Genomic DNA, 26,728 nt, shown 5'->3' with positions numbered 1-26,728 from the left:
ACATGATAAATGATCAGTTATCTCAGTACATGTGTACGACAAGAAGCAATGTACATAGTACCGCGTTCTTGGCTTAAGTTGTTTCTCTATTTCGCATTTGCCTTGGCTGGAATGTCAGTGCTGTGGCTTTTTATCCAGGATCCAGAATCTCGGTCTGATATCTCTGATATGTCACGCTTAGGCATGAGATACGTGGCTGGAAATAGAATATTGAATAATACAAAAGATGATTTAGATCAACACACTGTGACACAAGCGATTAGTGCTGAAGACAACCCCGCTAATAAATTTGGCAACAAGTGGATTAAGTTAGATTCTATCGGCGACAGGAACATCATCGAAATTGAAAATCAAAATGGCAGAAATGATAAATCGCAGACACCTTGGAAGATTTTTACCAATGGTGTAAATCAAGACACAACAAAAAGGTTCTCACTTGAAAAGAAAAGAAACCCATCACCAAATACAAGCGGCGTACATCCGAAGAAAACATCAGTCGCTCACTTCCAACCCGCCTCAAGAAATGTCTACTCATCGAAATCACCGAGGCAAAGTTCGCTTTATTTTGGCTCGCATCGTGCCAAAGAATATGGCGAACGCGGGTGTCCTGATAACCCATGGCGTAGAGGATTATCAGAGCTTGTCCACGCGTGGACTAATATTTCTACACAGCATAACATTGAGTACGTGTTGGCGTGCGGGAGTCTTCTGGGAGCGATGCGAGACAGTGACGTTATACCTTACGATTCGGACGTGGACATTCTCATTGACATTAATTATTACCCGATTTTAAAGAGGTTAGCAGTGGAACGGCGATATATTGCAAGCTCAGATGCAAGGATTCACTTAGTTCTTCAACCAGAGTTTACGTTGAACATTCCTGTAGAAACAAGAAAACGCTACGACTGCCAAGGAAAGGTACTATATTTTTTTAAATTCAGTATTAATTCAAAAAGAATTTATTAGAATGATTTCACAAACCCCGATTCTTATATGCTAATTGGAATCCTTAAATGCTAATGTGTAAGGACAATAGAGCCAGTACGTTCTAAAGTACACCGTTCTAATTTCCAGATGGTTTCTCGCTAACACAAACAACAATGCTTCCAATGTTTTAATCTCTGTTTATCGAGCAGAATCGCTTTCGATCTTATTTCAATGTAGGTCTCGTTTGAAACTTGAACCGATTTAGAAAGCTTAGCTACGTGCACCAAGCAAAACAGGTTCAAACAGAAACCATATTTTAGTGGTCAAAATGCGTTAAACAAACCTTATATTAAACAGTTCAATTAAATAGCTGAGAACTGCCCGACTAGAATAAACATTGAGCAAAAACATGGCTTTTTTCTTCCTTATTTCTTGGCCTTATCTAAACAGGTATTCACTTTTGTGCGCAAATCGTTCACATTGTTCAGGGTGTCCATGACTTTCTGACACATTTTTTGATGGGCAAGTTGTCCTTCTTTTGCGCGATCAATCTTTCGCTTCTTCTCCTCGTACCTACCATTCTCTTTTTCCGAACTATCCAATGATGAAGTGACCAATTCATTGTCAAGTTTTCTTTTAACAGCTTCCGCTTTTCGTTGACATGGAGTCATCAGCGTGGAATCAGTTTTACTGAAGCTTTTACCTTTATCCTGGTTGTTTTCAGAACGCACCGACTCTTCTCCGATTTCTGCATCCCATGGGCGCCATTTTGAGAAAAGCCCTGCTTGGGACTTCCTAAAAGGATGACTGCCAGCGCAAAATGATGTTTTTTTTAAAAAAAATTTTGCATACGTACAAAATATGCAAATTCGTGAAATCACTGTTGTAAATAAAAATGGACGTGCAAGAGATCCAAGCGGTGGTGTTTAATATTTTGGCATTTTTGTTGCTTTTAATATCAGCACTATCACTGTATGAATACTCAACTAGTGATGGACAATGAAGGACATATCCGCTTTGTTCAGGCTGGATTCCTAGGGCCGGGAGCACGCACGATGCGGTTTCCTTTCGACTGATGGAACCTATTGGTTCGGAGCGTTATTTGGATCTACCACCCAATGCAAAGCTCCTGGCTAGATAAGGCGTATCCAGATGGTGGGTCACTACTGACACCCGTAAAAGCTAACCAGATGCCTGTATTAAATAACAGGGACAGAAGGCGAGCGCGAAGGTTTAACAAGCTTCTGTCTGAGAGGAGGGTAAAAAATAGAACACGTTTTTAAGGAAATAAAAGCTTACAAAGCGAGAGGCCAGATTTGGCGGCACCCACGATGGCTCAGCGGCCTGTGTGCATGAAGTTAGTTGCCCTTTTATCTGAAAGACGGGTGAGGTTCTTCAAAACAGTCTAGAAGATACGGCGAAACGTAACTTCAAAAGTTCTCCACAAATGTCCACAAATGCGCACACGTTCTATTTACGTACTGAACTGTCTATAGACGCACAGTAATTTTGAATGCCAAAACGAAATTTGTTCTTGTTTAGGCACGTTTTAGCGTGTGCACGTAATCATCTGAGTAATTTCTTCTTGTCATCGAATAACAGACATATTGCAGTTGTTGAAGCTAAGCTTTATGAACGTTTCCAAGCGGCATCTGGAATGTGAACACAAATTGCTTGTAGATCTGTTCAATGAAAAAGAGTTTAAAAACATCGTGTTTATTTGTCTGTTGTAGGCGTACGTGTGGAAGTTTTATCTTTTTGTACACACTCATTAGCATTGGAGGATTCTAATTAGCATATAAGAATCGGGGTTTGTGAAATCACTCTACTACTCTATTATATGACAGAGAAAATTACTTTATTGTGATTAGCGGGTTAATTTTCAATTTGCACTGAACTGCAAATTAACGAGCGCGCGTTCGCAATTTTCTCAGTTATATACATTTGATAAATGGGCAATCTTTGAAGGCTCGAGCAATTAGGGATCTACACTACTCGTGCTGATATTTACACGAGTAATTGTACTCGTCTAAAGGGTCATGCAATTTTGAGAGAATTTTCGTTGCAAAAATCCCAAAATATTGTACTCGCATATTCATACTATAGACGTTTTTCGCTTGGGCGGTTTGTTGTCCCATTACAGACCACGTGATATTCTCTAGAGAGTTGTTCTTTTATCCATCTAAAAGTTATTTATTCATATACACGCAACTATTTGAAAATTTGAAAGGAAGAATTAAGTAAGTAATTAAGAACTTTATTTAAGTGTCAATGTACTTAGCCCATATGGGCTAATTGGGGACACTGTATTAACTCTATCTAAAGATTTTTATTAATAGTATTATAAGATTCTCTTAAAAAAAGTTAAAATTGAAATATTGGCAAACAATGAAAGGAAATAAAAGAGTATATGTTGTCCTAACAAAGCCTTAATTATAATGTTATATTTATACTATACTAATTCTCAAGAGTATCATCACATGGTCTGAAATAGAGCAACAAACCGCCCAGTCGAAAAAGGTCTATTGCCGATGCTAATTTGTAAATACTTCAAAAGTCTTGACTTGTTATTTCTGATCATGGTTAACTTGCTGTTCATGTTGGTTTAAGTTTCTTTTTTTATCTTGGGGTTAGTTGACAAAAGTCATTTCAATTTATATGACAGGTTAATGTACACAAATTTACCTAAATCACAACACAGCTGTCAGGTTACTCTCTTTGAGTCACGAATTGTGTAAGACTGTAACGATCGTGCCCGATACAATCAATTTATTATCCATCGGTTATACGCAGAGCACGTGCAAACACCCGAAAGGAGTTTGAATATCAGAGAACCAGTTTGACAGGTTGGTTGTAGTTTAGTACAAAGCAGTAGCTCCAGAGCGCGCGCAACTCAAAACGCAGTTCAATGTTTGGTTTTGGAAGGAGAAAAAACGTTGAATAGTAGCTTATAAACGTTATGAATGAGTAGCATCGCTGTAAATTTTAACTCGTCATAAGTATATTTTGAACTGCCTAACGGGAGCGCCACTTTTTAGCAATATCGAGCTACGAGGACGGAAGTTTTGTAGTCTTGGAAGAAAAATTCTCAGCAAATTTTATGGAATTTATTCGCTCCTTTTGTTTTTTTTTACTCGGGATATCTTACTTCGATGAACATTACAAGGGACGGAAATATGATTTGATATCTGGGAGGGACTAGCAGCTTGATCACACTATGACTTTTTTATTTTTGTTTTTTCTCAGGAGACACCAGGTCTTGTCGATCAATGTTCTTTTCAAGAGCCAATGGGAAGACTTTTCAAAGGAAACCTTCACATCGATATTTTCCATTTCTACGAAAGAGTACACTATGTAGAAGACCCAAGCGAAAGTACGCTTAAACAGTATCAGAAAAAAGACTTCTATCCATTCAGACCTTGCAGTTTTATGGGCTTCGAGGCGTCCTGTCCGAACAAGCCTTGGGAAATTTTACGACTCTACTTGGATACTGACAACTTTGAACCAATTTACAAATGCAAGAATGGAACTTGGGTTGATAAGAATGGTCTAGCTGCTGATGTGTTTTAAATATAGGATTGGAAATATTAGGGAACAATAATAATAATAATAATAATAGTATAATTAAATTCAGTTATACAGCGCTATTTAAGATAAAAAAGATCAGTATAGCGCTTTACAACAGGTATAATAATGATAATAAATATTTACAGGAATAAGGTAAAAATATCTGCAAATATCTGCTAAATTAAAATGTATGCATAATGCCAAAAATAGTAGTATATAAAATGTAAAATGTAGGGTAATCTAAATATATAGTTCACTAATAAAGCCGAAAAATACACATTAAACTAAACTTCGACTTCAAGAGAACGACATCGTGAAAAGAGGAGTTTCCAAAGCCGTCTTCAGTGAAAGATGAAATGGAACTACTGTATCGAATACCAAGTGGGAATGTATTCCATAGGTATGGCGCTGCCCACTGGAAAGAGCGACAACCAAGCGTAACTAGCATCTTTCTGGGTCAGTGGAGGCTGTACTAAAATTCCATTACTTGACCTTAAGCTATACATAGATCTTTTACTGTTATCAAGTCCACGATATAATGAGGCGCAAGGTCATGAGTAGTCTTAAATACTAAAAGTAAAATCTTGAAATGAATGCGCGCGTGGACAGGCAGGCAGTGTGATAAACGCATACAATGCAGGCGTAGTGTGGGAGTATTTGCTTAAATCAAGAATTAGTTCGTAGTTTAGCGATGTGTCCCTTGGAAATGCCGTCCAGAAGGCTACTACAATAATCTAACCTACTGGTAACTAACATTCGAGGCTATATATTCCTGGATGAAAATTTCTTGATTCTTCTGATGTTATGTAAGTAGAAAAACGAAGCTCTGCACATACTAGGTATGCGCAATGAAATTTGCAGGGTGTTATCCATCTAGCAGCCAAGATTTTTCACGGTAGAGCTAGGGTTGATTACAGAGCTGCCAACTGAAACATTGACTGGTTAAAGTTTGGAAAGCTGTTGTCTAGTTCCTATCAGTTTCAAGTCAGCCTTGTCATCATTTACTAACAGTTTATTATAGATCACCCAGCGTTTGATTTGCATAAGGAAGGTTTAGTGGCCACCCGGGGTGGGGTACTCATGGGTTATATAGGTATGTGCGGCCCCAAGGGGTACGGTTTTTCAGCCGTTTTGGTCATAAATATGGTATGGTTTTGGCACACTCAAGTCTCAGTGAATTGAATATGGAAATGCTTTTTAGAAGCAGCTACTTTTTCATCACAGTATCGATAAGCCCATCACCATAAATTATAGGGCAACTGTGCCAGACGCTAGGGTCATAAATAGGGTATCGAATTTTTGGACAGGTCATGAATAGGGTAGGGAAAGTCGCAGATTTTGGTCATAAATAGGGTAAGGGTTTTGGGAAGCGGGCCGCACAACCCCACCCAATTTTTCTGGGAGTACCCCCCGGGAGTATGGAGGGGGACTGGGAGAAAGGATGATCCTTCCCGTTCTTTTTTTCTCCCTACCCCTTCCAAACCAATCCCAAACCAATCCCATGTTTACGGAACATTTCGCTTATTTGTCCCTACCCCAGAGAATTTGCCATTTTCAGATGCTAATGTCTCTTGGGATGTGGGGTGGGGTTCAAATCTGCACATTTCTTCGATTCGTGGCGTCGCCGAAAGTGAAGACAAGGCATTTGTATTTATGCTTGATTTCCCACTTACCGTGTCATCAACAAGCTGGTAGGTACGATTTAGGTACGATTTAGCTTCATTATTTTCTCCTTCTCGATTTACGGTGTTCTTATCACACCATAGCTCTCTTGCTTACATACATGAGCTGCCTGGCTCCGTCAGCCCCTATGGCTATTCCAGACAGCTAGTACTCTAATTTTTACTTTTCATATTTTCATTGAAATTGTATTTTTTCTTTAGCAAGAGTGAGTACAAATCAAGATTGATTGATTATTACAGTATATGCGAAAACTTTATACGGATAATTTCTTCAAAAAGAGCAAGCGAGTTTATACATGTAGGTTGTGTGATATAAATCTGACATGGAACTGTGGTCCGAATTGTTCTTATAGCAGCTCAGTCCCATCGATAGTTCTTTACAAAACAGTTCAGTATTGTCGACAACAATAGGAGTCGCACAGCTTATAGAATACTTTTTCTGTGCCAACAAAGTCATTTCAGTAGCAAAACTAATCTGTCTATTTCGCTCAATGACATGTTTAAAAGGGAATTTCCTAAACATACCTTAATTAACATTACCTGCAAAGCCGTGTTTCAAAGTGTATAGTTTATTTTTGTGTTCTCAAATGGTACAGGGTCTCTACCCTCGACCTGATATTTTCGACGCTGTAATAAACTTGTTGATTGATTGATAAGCGTGCATGCATTATTTGATCCAGACAAATGAATCCGCTATAAGCTTAATGTACATGTGTAGGTGCCAATGTGAAGGGCATGATTTTCAGGCATGTTAATCTGGGATGGGGTATAGAAATCAGACAGTTTTGGTCCAGAATAGGGCATGATTTACCTGAAAAGTGGCCAGTGTATAAATATTCTAGCCTAGGACAGGGTCCTTTACCTGGTGTTCTATAATGGAAATTGAAAATCAGAAGTGACTTTGTAAGATACGTTAGGCTACGGTAGTTATAAAGTTTCTGTATAGAAAATAGCTAGTCTGGGATAGGGTAGGTTTTTTGGTGCTTAGTCTAGAATAAAGTTGCAAAATCAAGCTGATCTTGATCTATTATTATATATAGGGTAATGGCAGAGTGTCCCAATGACACACCCCTACCCAAAGGTTTACAGAGTACCCCCCGGCCTCAGTTTTGGTGACCACTGTTTTTAAGGGCGTTTAAAGGTAAAGTCTGCATTCGAGCCAAGTGGCCCATCAGGCCGGAGCTTATTCCGGTTTCTGTAGCATGACGCGACTAGGAGTATTTCTACTCCCCCCTGGATGGGATGCTAGTCCATCGCTGGGTTACTCCCAGCATTAAGTTCGCCGGTACCCATTTATACACCTGGGTGGAGAGAGGCACTGTGAGTGTAAAGTGTCTTGCCCAAGAACACAACGCAATGTCCCCGGCCAGGGCTCGAACCCTCACCGCTCGATCCGGAGATGAGCGCACTAACCATGATGCCACCGCGCCTCCCGTTTTAAGGGCATGTAGAGAGATAAAATTTTGAAGGTAATCCTAATTTTTTGATATAATATGCTATGTATACACTAAACTGAACAGTGTAGGTAATACACAATACTATAAGTTGTGTAGCAATAAATGAAATAACCTCTCAGCTTGAGGAATAATTTTCCATCGTCAAGTGATACTTGGTGCAGCAAAATTTGACTAGCAATTAATCATTTAAGATTGATAAATTTGGAAAACAGATATTTTGAACAATTTTGAGTAATTTGAACTGTTTGGTATTGGTATACATACTTCTCAAATTTGACTGACTAATTCATCAGCAGGCCTGATTTGAGCAAAGCTTAAGTATATACGCCTGAACATGTAGCTGCCATTCACTGGATAGTGCAGGTGATGAATGCAGACATTCTTTTTTGGGTAGTTGTACTTAAGTAAGTTCCTTTTCTTGTGTATTTATGGTTATGGTTATGGTGATCATTTTGTTATACTTTTTGCAGGACTTCATTTTCACCAGTTTGTTTTAAAATCATATCTGTGACTGAGCTAACCTACCTGGTCGTCCAGGGGTAGATCCAGGAATTCCTGAAAGAGGGGGGTTGTACACCTTAACAACTTCCGACACCATTGGCATGGATTGCGAGCACTGCTGGTGCGAACTTCTATGGTGTTCAGAATGCCATGCCCCCAAAACATTTTCCTGATTTTACCAGTACCCTCTAAAACACCACATTTCCAGTATTGCTGGCACTTGACAAACATTTGTGATATAAAAATCTTGACTTTCACTTTTATCGACAAGAAAACCAAAAATGGTAAGATGCAGTCCCAAAATTTACATTATCTTTTCCTTAATTGTCAATCAGTCAACTGCTAGAAGTGAAACATCCACATATAAAACAATTATATTCTGTTATCTTTATGATGAGTCAAACAAATGACAAAAAAATGCTGCTCAAAGGGGGTTGCAACCCCCTCTGCCCCTCCCCTGAATCTACCTCTGTCATCCACTTGAAAGAAAAAAAAATTGTTTATCACTTGATCACTTCATTAATAAGTTTTGGATAGTATCATACACTGTATAGTTTTATAAACATGTCAATTTAGCATCGTAAGATTTTGTGTTAGTCAGAGGTTAATTGAGCTAACTTCTACATATCGGTACACGTAAATGTCAGTTGCCTACTGGCTAACTTTTTTCTATTTACAAACCTAGGAGCGTTCAGTTGAAACCAGTTGCGTCTTCTCGCGGAACACTGAGGCTGCTAATAAGAATTTCACCATCTGCAGACAACCAGTTGCAATGTGCAGTGCTTCACAGACTGAGATTATTTTGGGCTCTGTATTGACACTGGTAGGATTGCCTGGATTGTGGTTCCCGCAGCAATTTTGGTGTACCACGGATGTACACCAACATGGCGTTTTCATACTGGGCTCTGTAAATTTCTGCGAACTGGTTTTCCGTGTGGGGTCGAGTAGCAGCTCGCATGAATGACCTGATACCCTTTGAGAGGACAACAGAATGAACAACAGAAGGAATGCTCCTACCCCTACAACAATAACAGCTGCTACAATAATAAAACAATAGCAGCTTACGAGAGCTGCCACAGTTCTGAGCTGCGAGGGCAAATATGTCAGTTTTAAGAACAACAAATACCAAGAGGCAACTATCAGACCGATAGTTCCGAGACATAAACACTCTCTTGTCTCAATTGTTGTTCACCACTAAATTTTTCCGCGTGCCAGTTCAAAAATCATTTTGAATTTTCAACGTTTTGAGATGAAAGGCGTGAAAACCAAATGCAAATTTGTAACAGAAAACAGGCAAAACCCATTAAATGCAGATTATTGTTTTAAGAACATCAAATTTGGGAGGAGCAACTATATCAGCCGATAATTCCTCGAAAGAAACACTATTGTTTAAACAGTGTCTCTCCCCCGATGAACACTATCGCGTTACGTGATCAATTTAAACCAATAAGAATCAGAGAAAATTTAGTGTTGAACTATAACAGTGATAGTTGAAGAGATCATGGAGAGCGAATAATCTAATTGTTTCGTTTTGGTTATGGAGAAACAAGAGATAATTTTAATGATATGTCACACAATATTGACAAAACCCATGTGAAACTTCAAGACTATTCTTTTGATTGTCTTTTAATGCGATGAGCGGTAGATAATGACCAATTTTAGCTGGGCGGCTTTAATGAAAGAGTTCACGCTCTAAGGGGGATTATGGGTAATTAGGGCAAATTTAAAAAGAAGCAAAGGCGTAAAACAAATGTTTATCTTTATATTTCCGTTCTGATTTCACATTTGGAGACGAAACATACACTGTAGACGGAGAAACCCCTTCTCTAGGTTTACCAGCTTTTTTGAGCCGATCGAGTGGTTGTTGTGGCGTAGGAATATTTATTTCGGTTAAAACCGAATGATTTGATCAAGTCTTGGCCGCTCAAGCCACAAAAGTAACATCTCCGTTATTCTGATAAGTAGGCTAATCGACTCAGAAACGCTAGTAAGGTTTCTCTATTTACAGTAAAAGTTTCTTCTCGAAAATGAAACTCAGAACGGAAATATGAAGAAAAACGGTTATTTTGCCGCTTTCAGTTGTTGGCAATCTTGCCCTGATTACCCATAATGCCCCTTGGAGCGTGAACTCCTCTATTAGAAAAAGTTTGAATGGTTTCATTAATTATAACGATTAAAGAAAGTAACATTGAAACATACGCCTACTGATGTGAAAGTTTTCTTACAGTAAGGCGCGCTTTCTCTCCGAGCTTTTGGAACGAGAGCAAAATTAGAAAATTCCCTAGGAAAGTCCAGAATACCCGAAACATAAACCAGGCATTCAACCGAGACCTCCGCAAATTCCCTGCGCAAAATCGAGCGGGACAAATTTCCGCGAAGAAATTTTCGAAAATGTTTTGTGCTTCGCGAGATTCGTTATCTTTTTCGGAATATTTTTGCAAATTATTGGAGAGAGTCTAAACTAAAAATGCTCACGGTTCTGATCTGTAAATTCGTGTAGCTTGGGTACCTGATAAATGAGCTGTGCCATTCAAGATATGATCACAACGAGGGTTTTTTTTTATGACCAAACAAAAGTAGTAATGACCGCGCTCACGAGCTCTGAAGTGGAACTTAACTTATAACTTTTAAAAATAGCTATATATGTTTTGGCGTTTAATTTGGAGTTTTGTTGCATGTAAATGATAACGTGTATAAGACAAAGGAATAAACCAAGGGCAATATTACACCACAATATATATTGGTAGAAGAACATGGCCTTTCATGGATCTTTTTAATAACTTTTAAAACACTCTTGTAATCATAGCGGTTAATACTCTAGTCATATAAGAATAAATAGTGCTTTCTGACCCTACAGCTAATCTTACTCAATACATGTACATCAACACTAAACGTTATTTTAAAAGCACAGCAAAAACGTACAACCGCTTTTTTAATAATGTCAGAAGGGCATTTATTGTGCGAACTGTTTAATAACCAAACCACAGGAAAGAAAATATAAAGAGGATCTGGCAGCAAATAACAGGCGCCAAGGAGATTCGTCATAAAGAATTCAAACTAAATCTGGATAATCAATGGTACGAGTAAAATCGTGGATGTAGTTTCAAGCACATTTTATCAAACGTCGCATAACTTAGACAAAATGGAAGTGAAATTATATCCTAATTTTCCAAGTACTCTTTTTATTGCCTTCGTTGCAATGAAAAACAAATACAGCCAGCTAGAGAGCTTTGATTACTATCGCACTTGTCATTCAGTTTTTGTTAGGATTTGAAAGATAGCAGTGTCCACGACATTTTTCATATTCCACAAAATAACAACCTTTTCCTCGACATAACTTTAATAGTTTCCTTTTCCATCTCATGAAAGTATCAATAACGCATTAGCGATTTGTCAACCTATTTTGATTCGACCGCATAATTAGAAGTGGTGTGACCGAATTTTGAAAGTCGAAGACTGTTTGAGGCAGGATTTGCAATTTCATTCATGAAATTACGTGTGGAGTCCAAGTTATTATTGATTCTAGCTTTAGGCGTAATGGAAGCGCGATGCATGAAGGACAAGGTCTCTGTTGAATTATGAATGATTTTAAAACGCCAACAAAACTGAACATCTAGTATACATGGATACTTTGACCAGTATACAGACCATAAAAGACTTCAAGCAACCACGCAGAGCGCACTCCCTAGTTCTGAAACCTCTTTTGAACGTGTCAATCTCAAGTGGAATAACAACTAGAAATGGCAACAAATTGAACCTCCACTCTGAAAAAGAAAATTTATATCGCGCAAAGTGTTGCATTCCATGAGATTAAAATAATATTAAATTAATAATAACAATATTAATATAATATTAACAGGATAATAATAATAAGAAGAAGAAGAAGAAGAGGAAGAAGAAGAAGAAGATGAAGAAGAAGAGGAAGAAAAGGAAGAATAATAACAAGAATAAGAAGAAGAAGAAGAGGAAGAAGAAGAAGAAGAAGAAGAAGAATAGAGATTTCGCTGTATTTTAAGTATATAAAAACATTTTCAGTGTTATTTCGCTGGTGCCTGTAAAAATACTGGCTTGAGAAACAAGCTTGATATAATGAGGACAGATATTTTTACGACCGGAATAATTACTAAAGTTACCTCAAATATATTTTTTTAAATAATAGAATGATCAAAATCTCGTTATTCCACTTATCGCCTCCGATCTATAAATCTAGAAGTGTAAAGTCCTTAAGAGATATGGATATATATTAAATAGTCTGATGTTACCCAGATAGACGTAGAGCGGCATATTCCATATTACTGGCTGATTAGACTACGAGAAATTTATATTACACGAAAAGGCCACAGTCAGTTCGATATTCATCAGTTTCTCGTTAATCATAACTTTGCAAACTTTTATATTAATAACTTTTAATTACCACAAAAAAGGGAGCAAGTTATCGCGCGTGTAGTTATATCCTGTCCGATAGAGTGACGTGTTTCGCGGAAATGTCGCCGACTAAACATCTCTGTATAAATGTGCCAACATTGATTTCTTTTGCAACAAGAACTTTGCAGCCAGCTGACTGCCTCCTCCTTCGGATAAACTGGTGAGGTCAAGTTCGAGTTGTTATTCAGTTTTACTTACGTGTATTTTTTCCATTTAAATTTGTTTTACCTGGAGGATTAAGCCAATACGCATTTCTTCACACATACTGCTAAAATTGAATGTGCAATCGAATCAAATCAGTTTAAAACTGTTACAAAAAATGAAAAAAACAAAAAAACAAAAAAACAAACAAAAAACAAAAAACAAAATGCAGCGAGATCTAGGGAACAAATGATCAAAACTGTTAAAGACTGAGTGTGTATTAATTGGCCTTGGTCGCTCAAATAAGCATTTATAACGCTATTACTGGGGAAGTCACCATCTAGTGGATAATGTAGTATGCTTTGTTCACATTTATCCACATGATTATGTGCGATTTATCCGCTGGATACTGGGTCCTGAACAACACAATCATGAATTTTACTTTCCAGGCGTTAAGAGATATGAAGTTCGTTTATGCGTTTTACGGCTTGATGCTTTTTTTAAAGCATGGTGCTGGCCATGCGGTTAAATGTTTAGGCTAGCCTTGTCCAACGACATTTTATTTTTTGCTTTCCGAGACATCAATCGTGACACTTTGTCTCCCTGCGCCCCGAAACACGTGATGTGGCAATGCGTGTTTCGGGGCGCAAGTGAGGTCAAAGTACGGAACTTGATCTAGTGAACTAGTCATTTTGCTATTTATGTGCGTTAGCTCTTGGGCTGGCGTTACATATTTTCGCTACACAGTGTTGACGAGTCCCAATAAGGACGAAACAGCTGTCTACTGTTGCGATCCTTCTTTATCGGTTCTTGTCGTGTCGGTGTCTTGAAACGTCTTTCACGTAGTATCACCCTTACAGTCTATGGTTTGTCATTTTCTTTTATAGTTCGATTTAATTTTTTAAGTTACAGTAACCAGCTCTCAAGAGCCGCAAGTTTATGTCGGGTACGCCTAAACATATTTGTTTTGATTTCTTTTTTTTTTCTTACAGAAGCTGACCTCCTGTCTTGAGAATGAAAACCTTGACTGTACTTCTGTGGTTGGCGTCTGTCAGTAAGTCGAAAACTCACCCTATCAAAGTTGAATAATGACATAGCTGTACAGACACCTACGCACTTGGAAGGGGGGGGGGGGAGGGGGATGATGACCCCATTGTCCGAAAAGAAATACCATGCCTGAATGCGTGAGTATTGAATTCAGAATACAAATGCACTCAAATTCCAGTAAAGAGAAAAACGTCCCCAATTCTCACGTCTAGTGAAACTTTTATAATTTCAAAAATAGTTAATTTGAACCCTCGCATACTCTATGACCTCGATCGACGGCATGGTAAAATCAGAAATTATAAAAGAAAAAAGTTATTTCTTCCTCGTATGAAAATTTCAAGAAAAAGTTGAAAACGGCTCTTTGGCGAGCCGTTCTAAACAGTTCTTTTTAGAGGCCCCACACAAAGCAAAGTATTCTTTGGCTTTGATTCTCTTGTCATTGTTTTGTTGAAGGTGGGAAATTGGAAATGGAAGTAATATCCATATCGTGTATTTTCTCGATACACATTTAACCCATTTGAGGCTTTCCGAAACAGAAACAGGCAAGGAACACTTAGAAACAGGCAAGGCAAACGTCAGGGAAAGTAGCCAACAAGACTTGAAATCTTTTGGAAGGTTACACCCTGTCGCTCCGTGTTTTGCCAGAAATATTTCAAAAATGTTCGAAACTGAGGTTAGGCTGCAGTCCCCCTCTCCGCTCCCCGGTCACTTTCAGCCCCTAAGCCTATGAATAATGGCATGTGATTTGTTTCTCGCAGCACTAAAATCTTTTACTCGACTTTTACTCTAAGGGCTTAGATTGTTGGGCGCTTAGACACGCCAAGAAATTAAACGACAGGTTACTTTACTTACCTTCCAATCGAACCCGGGACCAAATCTGGCCATAGCTTTGTATTTAGCAAAGAAGCATTGTACTACTAACTTTCCAATTTTTAGACTAATATCTGTCATTTTTCCATGGTTTCTGCTCGATAGGTCATGTTGCTGGAAACCTCTGTCGTGGGGTGAAGTGCGAGGTCGACTTCACAACAATAGGATGCTACAAAGATACGGTATAACCCACATTAGACTTAAGATATAGCCCGCATTAGGTTCAAGTTAGATCGATATTACGATCAGAGATGTCCATCTTATAAGAATGGTAAATTATAGGTTTTCTTGTACTACCGTGTAGCTGAATTGGTGGGACGAAAGAGAGGATTTGGTGCACTAGACACGATAAGACAAAGTATGTGTGTCTCTTAAATTCTCAGTCCAACAGAGCTCTGCCCAATTACATATACAACGAGCGTGATCCCTCCATCAAGAACTATGGTGGTAGAAAGATCGACTGGTTTAACTGGAACGAATATTATCCGGGATTTGCTTGCCGCTGTGCACAGAAGGCGATGCAGTTAGGGTACGATCTTTTCGGTCTTCAGTTTTACGGTAAGTTTAATGATTTTATTTAACTAGCGTGCGTGCCTGTTTCAATGAGTGTCTCTTGCTGACAAATGCCCAAGTATTTAAAGGAGTATGTCAGCCTCAGGACGCGACGACAATTATATACATAAAAAAAGACTATTCTTTTCTCTAATCTAGTCAGAAATTTTGCATCCCTTTTTATTACAAAGTATAACGGTTTAAGGTGGCTACCTATAGTTTTACTATCGTACGCGCGCTGAGGACGAAAGCTCAGTAATTTGCGCGCGCTCGAAGGAAAACGTCAGTGTTTTTGGATATTTTCTGACGTCAACATGAGCACAAAAAGCAAAACTGACAGTGAATTTTCTCGCATTTCCTTCGGTGAAATTCCGTAAAATTTGGCAGATTGGTAGTAAATATTTTACTTCAGTCGGAGCTCGTTTTACCGGGAAATCTATAAGACCAGACTTTTTGCAGCAGTAAAAGACATAAATTTGAAAAAATCGATTAAACTGCCTTTACAAACCCTCCCTTTTTTCGTGTTTAAAATTCGCATCCCGCTGAAAGCGATGTGTTGTAAAAAGTTTGGAAGATTTCACCGAAGAAAATTCAAGAAAATCACAGATAAAGCCACACAAACAGTACAAAACACATTTGTTTGGGCATTTATAATTCAAGACTAAAGCCCAAAATTTTAACAGAGATGATAGCAAAACACTATTTAATCATTCGTTATTACATGTAATAAGTTTGAAAGGACTGGGTGTGAAAGCGAATGCAAAAACAGCATTCAAAACATAACACTGGCGAGCGCAACGCCATAAATGATTACCCCATGGAGCCACCTTAACTACATGCAGTAGTAATTTAAAAACGAATCGCGAGGCGGTCTTCAGTGGTGGTTCTCACAATTAGTGGTCATTGTCCCTCCATAAATTATAGCTATAACTAACTACCTTCCAGTTGTTAAAAGATCTTTCATGATGGAAAATACTTTGTGTCGTTAAAGGGACTCTGCGGATGGCTGCGATTTCAGAATTTAGAGATCTTATTTATTTTGAAGAATTACGCTAACATTGGCTAAGGCCTCACGTAAACACTATATCGGAGAGATATCATCCAGATTTGAGGGGTTTTTTAAAATTGTTTCACGACTTCTTTCACATGGTCAAGAGCGATGGTTGTGGTTTTATAAGTTCAAATTCAATCGAGAGTAGCAAAATTATCACAAGCAGTTGAAAATGAAAGTAATACAGGATTTATATACGTTTATATAATAATCAAATCTATGCGCGCGCTCTGACAGGTCAATCAGCTATGATTTATTGTGCCAATAAACTCATGGAAATTCAGCGTGTCTTCTGAATTATTATATAAAAGCAATAGACCACAAGTTTCTATGGTCTATAGGCTGATAAACCAGTTGAGATGTTGAAAGAACACTCGAGGAATTCGTAAATCACGAGCCGCAGGCTGGTGATTTACGAATCCTTTTCGTGTTGTTCCGACATCCCGCGTGGTTTATTAGCCTATAAACCATAGAGACTTGTGGTCTGTTCCTTAATTCGTGCGTTTTGTTTACATGGACGTATTCCCAGTAGTTTTCTTCCATTATGTACGTGTTTTGTATTGCCGCGTGCACCCTTCTGTATTCATTATAACGATCACACTCAAATGAAATACGCTCTATACAGTAGAATCACTGCAAACAGACAACAAGCAGATCGTCACGTCATGAACACATGCACACTACATGCAGACCTACCATCACAGACTTGTCATCCCTGTTTATTTGGGCACCCCATAACTGGATAAAAATACCGTCGTATTGTGTAGGTTAATTTTGTTGTCTGGGATTTTGCCTGCGAATTAAAGGGTACGGACGCTGACTTCTCTCTCTTCACATAAGCTTCCCTTTCACAAAGAACCTTTTTCAAAGTTCAGTTTGATCCAGATTAGAAAGTATTTTTCTGGATTCATCTGATCAGGAGCCCATGAGTCCTGGACTCCTTTCGTATCTGTATTTCTAAAACACTCCATCGAGTCTTCTAAAGGTATGTGAAAAAGAACTTATCAATAACACTCTTCATGATACTCTGTATGATTTTAGTGCACGTGTTTTTATGTTAATCAAAACTGTAACAACATTCTCGAACGTGATTGGCTATCAGCGGCCCGATTTGAGCATTAATTGGACAGTGTATACGCGTCATGCTTGTAATTAGACAGTACGCGTCATTTTGTGCGCGCTGTTGCGGTGCACTTTGTTGAGTAAACTGCTGTGTTTTTCAGCATTAATAACGACGTTTAATCGTTCAGCGCTTAATCGATGGTTTGTTCGTTTCTCGAATTTTGTCATAGTTTTGATTAATTGGTAACAGGACATCGTGTCGTCCAATTCAGTCTGTAATCATACTCGTGATTAACAAATCGGACTCCCGCTTCGCAGTCGTTCGATTTTGTTTATCACTCGTATGATTACAGACCGAATTGGACTCCACTCAGTCCTATTACCATTAGTAATAGTTGTTCCAGATTGTAAGAGGAAAGAAGAGAAACTTATTGGGAGCTCATTCAACATGACGCCGTGTTTTACCAAATTTTCCCTTCTATTAAAAATTCAATGATCGTGTCACGTTTTTGGCAATTAGGAGAGTGTTGGGCTGGTAACAGTAATCAACATGACTACAAAGAGCACGGGGCAGATATGAAAGGCTGTTTACAAGATGACTATCAGGAATGCCATGAAGGGTCACGCTTCTGTATGGGTAAACAATGGCGCAACATGGTGTATCGGATTGGTAAGTATTATCATATTTCATTGTAACCTGCTTGAACATGTAAGTTCTTCTTGCTCGTCTTAAGCACTTTAGTACACCGAAGTGGAAGAGATGGGGAGGGTGATTGGAATAGTGGAGAGTGTAGGGTGGAGAGTGGAGAGTGGAGGGTGGAGGGTGGAGGGTGGAGGGTGGAAAGGTGGAGGGTGAAGGGTGTAGAGTGAAGAGTGAAGGGTGAAAAGTGAAGCTAATCAATCAATCAACCACTCAATCAATCATTTATTTTAACACGTTTCATCGAGGAGCTAAGAACTCGTTCAAAATACGAACGTGTATAAATGAGAACTATATTAATTACAGCTAATAATATTATTCTATTCTAGCTAATAATGTTATTCTATTTAAGCCAGAGTGTATTAGTTGCCAGCAAGGTAAGAGTCTCAAGCTTGCTCATTAGAAGAACACACGTAGACATGTAAGCTTACCACCTCCCTTAAAAAGATTATTCAATCTGCCTTGAACAATGCGTGAATGGAACTGCTTTTGAGCATTTCGCCTGTGGAGTTTAAATTCAATATATTCGCATGAACATATCTGACACAGACGTAAGCTATTGAGCGATTTTCGCTTGAGTATCGACAAATCATTGGTTTTGCTTTACTACGCTACATTCATGCCACTTTGTCATCCAATCAGAAGTAAAACCCAAGTCAGTTGTGACTTACTCGCGCACATTTTCCTGCGCTTAGCGTCAGCTACAAAATGTACTTATTTCATGGACACGTATTCAAGTGTGAAAAAATCTTTGTTGCTACAGAGGACACGAGCTGCCCTACGATTGCTTTCGAGAGGGTTGGTTGTTTTAGAGATCTCCACAGCAAATTAGCCAGACCACTGCCAGAATATATTTCCAACGATCGAGACCCCACCGTAAAAACCGGATTCAGTGGAAAGCGAATTGATTGGCGAAATTGGGATGTGTATGTACCGGATTTTGCCTGTAGGTGTGCAGCTAAAGCCAAAGCCAAGAATTACACCTTCTTCGGCATGCAATTTTACGGTAAGAGAAACAATATTAGCTTAAGAAAAATGCTCAATCACAGGTTATAAAAGCAGTGATCTGTGGTATTACTATAACAGTTTTACGTAAACAAATATTCCTGGAAATAGTCCTAAAATGTAAGGAAGTGAACTCGAATAAATGTGGAAAAGCGCAGATATGTTATGTAAATTAACATGCTGTATGACTCTAGGTAGGCCTTATGTGCCACATGACACGAAGAAGATAGGCAACATGACTCTAGGACTTCAAAGGGGATCGCCTCGCGAGTATGATCTCAGACCAAAAGGGAACTGCTGGGAAGATGCACTGTAGGCGTTCTGACAAAGACACACCATAAAATTAAGTTCAATTCAATCTAAATGAGAAACAGATAATAATAAATGCTGTGGACAAAAGTCCATCATTTATGAATATAATTTTTGACTTTGACTAGTTTTGAAAAAGCTACCGAAAAAAAAAAAGGCGAAGTTATTATTACTAGTGTGTTCCTCTGCCATTTGCTACGGCAGGATCGATTCTGTAAGTTTGATGTGTGCCTTTTTTATAAGTAAAGGTTTTTTAAAATAATTTGAAGTGAAAAATAACGGTAAGAGCGCGCGACGTTTCGACCGAGCTTCGGTCATTATCAAGCTTAACGTTTTTATGTGCAGCATAACCCTCACCCCTTCTTTTACTTACTTCTTAACTCTAACCCTTACCTCTTTTTTATATTTTCATACTTTACATATTTTTACTTCTTTGCTTTATATTTTTAAGGACGTTCGCCCTAATTGCTTCTGCGCATCCTTACTGCTCACAATGCTGCGCACGCAAATATCACAGGCCACGTCATGCATGAGAGCACGCGCCAAGCAATAAAATGAACAATGATAGGGCAGATGGCCATTGCTATAGCTTTGCCTGGATTTAACGATCTTGGACGTTCGGTGACACCTATTTTTCTGTTGATAGATCAATTTTCTCTACCGATTTTCTTACAGGAGAGTGCTGGAGCGGCCCAGACAGTCATCTGACATATTATAGAGATGGAATCAGTGGAAGTCGCTGTATTGACCAATGTTTCATGCCCTGTACCAAAAGCAGTCCGTTCTGCTCTGGGACAGGCTTTGCCAACTACGTCTATAGGATAAGTAAGAAAGACCATTTGATAAAACTCGGTATTCGTTTTTTCTTTCTATCGTGTAAAATAATTTATTTTTAACTCAGGTGACTATCGTCTCAGTTCTCGAGGTGGTCTGTCCGTAAAAAAGTACAAACCCTTTTTTCTCTAATTTTTTTTTCTTTAGGGGACGGCTCGTGTGAAGTAAATATCAGTCCTGTGGGTTGTTACAAAGAAAACAAAAAGAACCTCGCTATGCCAGGTATTTTCTATAATGAAGCGGCGCCAGACAAACCGAACTTCGCTGGAAATATGCTTCAGTTTAGTGAGAAGTATGAAGTGGACTTCCCAGAATTCCTCTGCAGATGCGCACGTAAGGCACAAATAAATGGCTGGGAGTATTTCGGAGTCAGGGAACTGGGTGAGTAACAGTCTCGCAAAAACGAAAGAATAAACTCTTCCTCGTCAAAGAGTTCTTTCCAATGATGCTGAATCGGAGAATTTTTTGGGTTTGAAATTTTCGATTCCGGTATTTTTTGGGGAGGAAAATTTGACAATGTTTTTTTTTGGTGCGGTTTGCGGGAGGGTGGCTTGGTTTAAATAAGGATTTTTAGAGGGTATTCAAAGCAAGTGAAAGGAGAATTTGTTTCAGCCCATTCATTTTAAGACCTCAGGGCTTCACGTGAACGCTATCAGTTCTCTTCATCGCTATTTAATTTGTGCAGTCTTAAGCAACAGCCAAGCAGGCTTCTCTTCTGTAAACCGTCAGCAATATCATCAGTACGATCGATGTCGTCATTGGTCCGTACGCCTTTCTTGATGGTCTGGACCGTTTCTGCCCTTCTGTCTGAAATAGGTCGAAACCTTTTTCTAATTATTCGTTACGATAAGATCTAGATTATCCCTAACTTTAAGATTATATTATAGCTATCTGCACCTTATTTCTATAAAGATAAGCTAGTTTCACAAAGTGTACACAAACAGGTTGTTCCACTCTGTTTAAAAACAACTAACCATCAATAGCCTTTTTCCCCGCCCCAAAGAGCGAGACGATCATGATTCTGACTGCCAGAAATCAGGCATAGTGTGCAAAATCAATTGCACACAGTGTAATTTTGTGTACTGTAGCCAAACAGAAAGATCATTGAAGACCCGAATTGCGGAGCACAGAAAGGCAGTGGCAGGTTCTGACCAAAACTCCAAAGTTGCAAGTCATGTCCACCATTTCAACCGCAGCATGAACTTTGAAAACGTCAAGGTCGTTGGTTTCGAAGCTAATTACCACGAGCGACTTTTCCTCGAAGCCCGGCACTCTACTCTGGACCGGAACTCTGGGAACGATCATATCCTACGTCCAGAAGCCTACAAAGGCATCGCAAGGGCATGAATTACATGGTCACGCGCGCAAGCTTCGCGTTACGTTACTTTAAATAGCGTATTACAACGAACTTCGCTTTCATATCACTGATGAAGGCTTAAGCATTAGCCGAAACGTCTGTTGAAAAATATCAAGAGTCAGTGGCAAACCTTTTTCCATAGAACTTAGATTGTTTCAACGTTCGTTGAAACTTTATATCAGGTATACTTGTTAATGTCGTCACTAGCGACGACAACGATGTTGATATGCGGATCCTGATGACGATGGCAGCATATCCACTGTTCTTTTTATCTCCTTTAGGGCTTTGTGTGCGCAGTAGTCCTGACATAACGAATTACGACAAGTATGGTTCATCAGACAAGTGTTTTGAGGACATAAGTTCAACTCAAACGTGTTCCAGTGGTTCAAAATTGTGTGGAGGCCGGGATACGGAGGCCAACTATGTGTACAGGATAACCTTTCCAGGTTAGTTAAGATTTCTTGATTCATACTTTGCATCATATGACGCATAAAATAAAGTCCTTGCGTGAAGCATTACTCCTAAACCAATTCTGGTGTCCAGCAAGGTCTTAATTATTTATCCCATTACGAGTTTGACGAATTCATCTTATCAGAGAATATTTGGCGTATTTGGGATGCAACAAATACCGGTTCACGACCTATATTTTAGATATTATATCTTCCTGCTGGCGTTGATTGGTTTAGCAAATTGAGGTTTACGAAAGCTATGTCTTAACCCCATTCAGACATGGGACTGGTAGGTGCCCACACCGACTCAAACCAAACCTTTGGTGACTTTTGCAATATCTAAGTTAAAGCTGCCTAACTTTGCGACTTTTTCTGAAATTTATCTAGAAAAGTTAAGTATAAGATTTCCCTGTGTAAGGAACTTGATGTTTCTATATATTTTTCTTTGCAACCCTAATTTGACAGTCAATCTTCTTGTTTTCAGTGACAAGCCTTGTGTAACTTTGACGAATTTTTTTTCTACATTTTAGAACTCTACAGCATCTTTATTGATTTGGATTAGTTTTGTGTTATTGTTGGCGATCACACGTCATGTTGTTACTTCAAATGAAACAGTTTTGAACGTACTATATACAATCCGAGTTTCTTTATCATTGCCTATAGTAAATATTCCTAGCGCTACGCAGCTGGATCACAAGGAAATCCAAATAGAGAAGCCAGGTCTGAATAGGGCCTAATGTGTATTTGTATGCACACTGAAATATAGGCTTGTGTTTATACGGATAAATCGAGTCACTTGAAGGATATCGAAGACAGCTGACTCACGTTTTACTAAGACTTCATTTAAGATAAATATTATGATATTTTACGATTTGATCTTCAATAAATTAAGGTTTAGCGTTTTTATATGTAACATTTCGAGGCTATGATTGATTATTAATATATTCTGAATGTCCAAGTGGTGAAGTTTTGGAATTTCATAAGTTTGTTACGCTAAACAAAAGTTAATAGGGCTGTAGGGAGAATTCCGTCGTTGTTTCAGTATTTCGTAGCTTCATGACGTCATGTCTATTTGACAGGTGCTGAAGGAGAGTCGACTGGCAGTGGATCGGCTCAGGACGAAGCAGAAGACCACAGGCATCATTGAAACGCCCATTTAGCCAAATACCAAATCATACAGGAATGGAAACGAACTGCGTAAAGGACCTCATCATTAATAAACGATTTAGAGACTTAAATTCGATATTTCGAGGCTAAACGGCTAAGGGGATAATTGTAAGACAGTTGAAATTGTCATGACGTAAGGGATTGCAAAACGCTAAGGCATAACCAAGGGAACTGAAGTTGACGAAATGCGTTGTTTTCCGTAGCTCTTTAGACATTTCAGATCATATATGTCATAGGGTTTGCATTGTAGACTGTATAGAATAGAAAATAACTGTAATTAAAAGAAGGTCCTGAAAAACTATATTCTCAAACTCATTCAGTCATGTAGGAGGAAAATGAAACAAACTGCATTTAGATCACGTGGACGATCCTTGATACCCCTGTAAAGAACAGAATGATTACATGCCAGTTTGGGAACAAACAAGTGAATTGGGGTATACAAACAAACGTATTAGAGCACTTGTTATTCAGCAGAAAAGCAAAAGCGCTCCATGAATAATGGCGTATTTTTGTAAGCGCTTTCAGTACTAAGATTGCAAGATAAACTATTCGTTACACGTGACATTTAAAAAACCAAGAGCATTTGGTTTCTTTCTCATTACAAACCACGTGATATTCTCTAGAAAATTGTTATTTTATCCGCGTAAAAATTATTCATTCAAATACACAAAACTGTTTGAAAATTTGATGGCAAGAATTCTCATCTCATAGTCTTTAATGGGAGTACAAACCACTCAAGTCAAAAGGTCTTTTGATCATTCGACGCACACTGGCTCTTTGCTACTTCTTGAGAGCGACCTTCCCGCTATCATGGATTATCACTCACGAGGTTCGCCAAAGTTGCCATATCAGTGGATATGTATTGGTATTGTGTCAGGTTTAGATGTAATATATTAAACACGAAAGACCGTGTTTGACCACATTTCCAAACATCGAGAAGAGAGTTCAAAATTCGACGCGTAGCGGAGTATTTTTGACGAAATTCGAGGTGTTTGGAAATGTGGTCAAACCCTGTCTTGAGTGTTTGATATATCTTCTCAATTGTAACTAAAACTAAGGAGAAAACGGAGAAATGAAATCCTAAAAATCTATGCTAAATAAGAACAGATATCCAAACACTGTCTCTGTCATAATTTACTTTGTTTAAACTTGATGAATTATGAATGAGTTTGAGAAGCTCAGATCTACAAATGAGAAAGACCCTACCACCAATCCCCTCGCGCCATACACAATACATAGAAAACTGAACTGAAAAAGAAAGTCACTTGCAATTGGATAACAATAATAATAATGATAATGATAATGACAGTGATAATGATAATGATAATGGTAATGGCAATGGTAATGGTAATGGTAATGGTAATGATAATGATAGTGATAGTGATAGTGATAGTGATAGTGATTGTGTGAACGTATAACATAACATTACTTTAAAATACCTCGTTGGATGAAAACGCAGAACGATAATAATAATAATAATAATAATAATAATAATAATAATAATTCAGAAATAGAATACATACATAAATTTAAAAGCTTCTTTAAGCAAGGATCAAAATTAAAAACTTTCCACAAGAAAAGATTTTTGATTGCAAAGTGTTAACCAGGGAAGAAAACAAAATTTCTGTCATTTAAAAAGTACAAAAATACCTCATGGTTATTGTTAGATTACAATTTTCAAACTCCAGAGATCAATAGACCGCACTTTATACCGAGACTCTTGTGCTTTCCCTGTCCACTCCTTCTTAAAGTCGTTTCTTAACCCATTAAATCTTTAGGATTTTGTATCGCTAGATGTTCATAAATCGATATCATTATTCGGAGTTTTACGACTTCTCACTCATTCACGAGAAAAATCAAATTTCTGATTGTTTATCCTTAGATATAACTGTCCAAGTAAGGTTTAGCCAGGGAAAAAAGGTAAATTGCTTCTTTTCCAATGGAAAACTTGCAGCGAAGGTGAAACACATGTACTTAACAAATAAGCCAGACATGAGTAATTCCAACGTTAAAGTAACTAGACTCAGACACGAAAACAAAAAATAGAAATGGTATGGATAGTGCTTTACTAAAACGTTTCCATGAAACAGAACTGGTTAATCGTGTAATCGAGCTTAATGCTTCACATCACGAAAAATAAACTTTAAGTTGAGTTTTTTTTCCCTATAGTTTGGCAGAACGTATGTGATAACCTTGTGAAGCTTAATGCGACAATGCTTGCTTCGTGGCTTCGCTATCCCTGCAGGGTGATTTTACTCCAGGAAGCCAGACGTGACTAATGGTGACTGTTATCGCTGTTAACGTGCGATAATGAAACACCCAACATTTACCAAGAGATTAAATTTAAGAGATGAGCTTTGAAACAACGACAGATATTTAACGACAAGAATAGTTATGACGGTCATTATGAATCGCTTAATGAGATGATAAAAATTTTGTTGTTTTCCCTATTGCGTTCGATCAGTAATTAATATAATTGCACATTATAAAACAGAATAAAGATCAAGATATTCAGTTCTCTACGAGGTGATTACCATAACTTCCGTTTTCACGTTACCTAGGAAAATGCTTTTCTAGCTTAGTTTGAACGTTCCGTGTTACAATGAGTGATAAAAATGTTCCTTTTAGTAAAATGAAAGACTTAGATCAGCCTGTTGGAACTCATTGTCCAATAACTGAAAACTCACTCGCCTCTGATAAGCTGACAAATCAGGTGGGCAGTAGCCAACGAAACGTTTGGCTGATATGATCGAAAGAAGGCTGTGATTACAATCATTTGAATTAAAAAACAAAAGAAAGGAAACAAAGGAACACGCCCTCGTATCAACGCAAAACGTGACAAGAAGAGAAAGGGAGATACGTTGGAAACTTCATTGCGCGTCTTCCTTAGCAAGGCTCGTCTGCTGTTTTTATTGCACAGTGATACTTCTTAGAACTCTTAACTCAAAAGCTCATGACTACATACTGTACCTAATAAAACGTCATGCCAAACAAATTTCCTTGAATTGTGAAATACTCCATGGAATCATCTGCATGACTGTTAAGTCAGGCCTTCTGTGCGTAGCAGGGCAAACAGCGGTTCAGGGCAATATGAGTTAACGATTCTCTTTACTCGTAGCAACAAGGAAAATAGATTAAGTCTGCTGTTAACGAGTGAAACGTGTTGGGCTCTCTGAAGTAAAAATCTAGAGTTTTGCCGAAGTTAATCTCGCTCAGTTTGGCTGACTGTACTTGTCGCTTCTTCATGTTAATTCGATTTATTATTACTCGGTTATTGGTCTAACTACCTGGCCTTATGTAGTTTTGCTTTTACTCCACTTAGCAATTATACCAATGTTTGTTACCTCTAAACGTGTTAAGAACACAAAGTGATAGCTGATGAAAAATATTATCTAAGGCAATTAAAGAGCTACTATTGACCGAAAGATTATGAATTAAGATATGACCTTCGTATTGACAACAGATATTTTTACAACCGGAATAACTATAAACGTTATCACCAGACATAATGGCTTCAGACATAATGGTTTTAGGGGGCCCTTTGAAACTCTCTTCCGACTATCATATAATAATATAAATCCTACGTACATTAGATCCGAAATCCATAATGCTCAACTTTCAGAAT

The 26,728-nt window shown here is 38.3% G+C and overlaps 2 protein-coding genes across 2 annotated transcripts; both read left to right on the top strand.

Moving 5' to 3' along the window:
• The first annotated feature begins 9 nt into the window (after nucleotides 1-9).
• LOC110042883 (uncharacterized) lies at nucleotides 10-5,450 on the top strand. The gene is made up of 2 exons (XM_020748266.2): nucleotides 10-918; nucleotides 4,174-5,450. Exons 1-2 carry the CDS (start codon nucleotides 10-12, stop codon nucleotides 4,495-4,497), a joined length of 1,233 nt encoding a protein of 410 aa, XP_020603925.2. The 3' UTR covers nucleotides 4,498-5,450.
• A 7,022-nt stretch (nucleotides 5,451-12,472) lies between these two features.
• On the top strand, nucleotides 12,473-23,404 carry LOC110042838 (uncharacterized). Its single transcript, XM_020748220.2, has 10 exons — nucleotides 12,473-12,719; nucleotides 13,693-13,754; nucleotides 14,723-14,799; nucleotides 15,001-15,175; nucleotides 17,803-17,952; nucleotides 18,746-18,988; nucleotides 19,972-20,121; nucleotides 20,278-20,511; nucleotides 21,769-21,933; nucleotides 23,016-23,404. Exons 2-10 carry the CDS (start codon nucleotides 13,715-13,717, stop codon nucleotides 23,081-23,083), a joined length of 1,302 nt encoding a protein of 433 aa, XP_020603879.2. The 5' UTR covers nucleotides 12,473-12,719; nucleotides 13,693-13,714; the 3' UTR covers nucleotides 23,084-23,404.
• The last annotated feature ends 3,324 nt before the right edge of the window (nucleotides 23,405-26,728 follow it).

The sequence above is a fragment of the Orbicella faveolata genome, unplaced genomic scaffold (genome assembly GCF_042242905.1).
Source record: "Orbicella faveolata isolate gen_17 unplaced genomic scaffold, um_ofav_v1 contig_2, whole genome shotgun sequence".
In the NCBI taxonomy this organism is placed as follows: Eukaryota; Metazoa; Cnidaria; class Anthozoa; order Scleractinia; family Merulinidae; genus Orbicella; species Orbicella faveolata.
Note: the sequence above shows the minus strand (reverse complement) of the source record. Positions and strands in the feature narration are given on the sequence as shown.